At 30.7% G+C, this 2,805-nt stretch overlaps 1 protein-coding gene across 1 annotated transcript; it reads right to left on the bottom strand.

Moving 5' to 3' along the window:
• On the bottom strand, window positions 1-2,238 carry LOC125858637 (bidirectional sugar transporter SWEET14-like). Its single transcript, XM_049538470.1, has 6 exons — window positions 2,174-2,238; window positions 1,739-1,775; window positions 1,425-1,635; window positions 1,173-1,334; window positions 821-940; window positions 1-249 (listed from the first exon to the last, which is right to left on the bottom strand). The coding sequence occupies exons 1-6, from the start codon at window positions 2,223-2,225 to the stop codon at window positions 1-3; spliced, it is 831 nt and encodes a 276-aa protein (XP_049394427.1). The 5' UTR covers window positions 2,226-2,238.
• Window positions 2,239-2,805: the final 567 nt, after the last annotated feature.

The following is a 2,805-nucleotide window of genomic DNA, read 5'->3' as shown; positions in this document are numbered from 1 at the left end:
TTAAACTTGAGAGTTAATTTGGGAATCTTCAAGATTTTTAGCATCTTTAGCCTCTCCATTTTCACTGTCCAAGGATGAAATATTAACTGGATAAACTTCGCAATTGACTTTTGTGGGCTGCTCTTGATCCACCTTTACCACGGTGGGTAATTCTTTTTCTGTTGCGACGTTGTTTGACTTAGAATTTCTGTATATTCCATATAATATCATTTGGAGCACTCCAAGTATCATTCCCGGTATATTTGGTACCTGATTTTTTATTATGTGCCGGAAGAACAACAATTAGAAGAAAAAACCAAACATTAGTTACATGAATATATGGGCACAAATTATGTTAAACCAATTTAACTTATAATCCTATTAGGACATCTAAATAATAATTATATATATGTAATTGTTTATCCTAGATAACATTTAGTGTGTTTATTGCGACATTTTTCACAGATTGAGAATCAATTTGACTAATCTTCGTGTTAATTTGGATCAACTCAACATTTTAAAAATTAGCTTAGATTTTTTAAAAGCAACACAAAAAGTACTAAGACAAGTATCAATCTTTCTCATTACAGTTCAATGAAAACATATATTTTAAAATGACCATTAAAGCTTAAACAGTTTGAATCTCAAAAAATAAAAAAGTGTCACATAAATTGTTATCAAGGGAGTATACATTTACCGCGACATAGACGTCCTTCAAAAGTAAACCATACAAAAACCACATTACAGTTCAATGAAAACATATATTTTAAATTGACGATTAAAGCTCAAATAGTAAATAACAAAAGTTGCATAAATTGTTAGTGAGAGAGTATATATTTACCGCGACATAGACGTCCTTCAAAAGTAAACCATACAGAAACCACATTACAGCACTAACTGTAAGAGCTACTGACAAGTTAAATGGCATGAATTCCACACTTTTGGTCCTTATTACACGTCCCTGCAATTTTACAAAAAAAAAAAGAAGAGAGAATTAAATGGTGTAAATTAGAGAAATGTCAAGGGACTAAATCACTAAATTATCATAATTTAAATTTAAAGAACACCCTAAGCCCCTCACTATAAAAGCATCAAGGTGGCGACCAGAACTTTTACCTTATTAGTGAGGCTTCGATTTACCTATCCTATTTTCCGTAAAACGAAAATATATGTATAGATTCAAAGTTAATTACCATAATGCTTAGAGGTGCAACAAACACAGTGATAGAAAAAGCCATGCAAATCCATCCAATAACTTCAGCTCTTTTTGTTCCTTGGCATAAAATTTGTGTGAGGAAAAGAATCAATCCAAAGACACCAAAATTCAACAGTAGGACAAGTCCTAGTGTTTTCATCTGCAAGACAATTTCAAATTTCATAAATCACAAAATCACGCAACAATTAAAAAGACACACATATATGAAATTTATATGTATATATTATACCCTTGCTTTTTTTGTAGCGTAAGTAAAATAAATCGCGACGTAAATGGTCTCAGCAATGCAGCCAAAAGAGTTGATGGTGATGAGAAGTGTAACATTGGTTTTAACCATTGCATAGTAAATCCAAAGCATTGCACTAAATAATCCAACAACATATGGTAATGAATGGAACCCTTCTGATGATTTCTTCTTAACGATCCTGTAAAATGTTGGCCTGCAAAATCATGATATGTTAAAAAATTAAAATTAAAATTAAAAAAAAATATGTGTATAAATTAAAGTTTATATGAGTAATTATTTTTGGAAAAATAACTTACACTGGGGCAATAAACACCATGAAGGAAACTAAGTTACCTGCAACATTGTCAAATGGAAAAGACATTTATTAATTAATTACTTCTGCTATATGTATTTCTCAAACAAAAAAAATATTCTATTTTAATGCATGTACTTATAGTTTTATTTATTTTGAGATGTTAATTTATTAGTAGGAGTTAGTTTAAGGCAGCGATTTTTAATGAAAAAATAATAATTTTTTTTTTACAAAATCGCAGCCAAAAGAAAAAAAGTTTTTAGACAAAATCGCTGTTAGGGCAGCGATTTTTCGTCATTGTGTTAGAGGGAAATCACTTCGTCAGGAGCGATTTTGCTCTTTTAGTTTTAAAAAATTTGATGTGCCCTTTGAAATTTTTAACAATTTTTTTTGCCCTTTTGGCTCTGAATTCCACATGAAAATATGATAGAAATTTTACCCAAAATACCAAAGGTGTAGACCAAAGGATGAGTATGAGAGACACTAGTCATTTTTTCTTTTCTTTCTTCTCTTCTCTAAGAAAGAAGATTAGAATTAAAATTAAGAGTAAAATGTAAAGGCTAATGAGTGTTTGTTGATGATAAACAAGGGTGATGGTCACATATTTATAGTACTTGAAGAAGAGTTTATGCATAGATTTGTTACTTAAGCACGACAAAATGCTGATACTATATATTAGCCCCTGTTGGTCAACATTTTAATATTAATATTTTATATATTAATTTGTTAAAAGTTTGGAGTCAAATGGTGCCTTTGCTGTCAAGTTATCCGTTGGTGGTAATTCATTTGTTAACGGTTGGAAATATATTTGGAGCATTACTCCATTTGGAGTAAGTGCTGATGTTACTGACTGTTTCTCTTGCAGCATCGTTTAGTGGTATCTTGGCCATAAGTTCTCCATATTATTTCTCCATTATCTCACTCTTTATTTCTCCATTATACCTTGTAACTTATGTAACTCATGTAACTCCTAAGGCCATTATCTTCACTATTTACTACACCATTTATCTTCCTATTCATTGCTAGGAAGACTTCTTCTAGTATAAATAGTGGTGGTCTTCATTTGGTTTG

The sequence above is a fragment of the Solanum stenotomum genome, chromosome 3 (genome assembly GCF_019186545.1).
Source record: "Solanum stenotomum isolate F172 chromosome 3, ASM1918654v1, whole genome shotgun sequence".
NCBI classification, from domain to species: domain Eukaryota; kingdom Viridiplantae; phylum Streptophyta; class Magnoliopsida; order Solanales; family Solanaceae; genus Solanum; species Solanum stenotomum.
This window is presented reverse-complemented; position numbering and strand designations above follow the sequence as displayed.

What these genes read in the sequence shown, in the direction of transcription:
- LOC125858637 (XM_049538470.1), bottom strand. Translation starts at nt 2,225, where the DNA reads ATGACTAGTGTCTCTCATACTCATCCTTTGGTCTACACCTTTGGTATT. An exon ending in ATGGTGTTTATTGCCCCAGT is followed by an intron (nt 1,636 to 1,738) that starts GTAAGTTATTTT and finishes ATGATTTTGCAG; the next exon opens with GCCAACATTTTACAGGATCG. An exon ending in ACGCTACAAAAAAAGCAAGG is followed by an intron (nt 1,335 to 1,424) that starts GTATAATATATA and finishes ATTGTCTTGCAG; the next exon opens with ATGAAAACACTAGGACTTGT.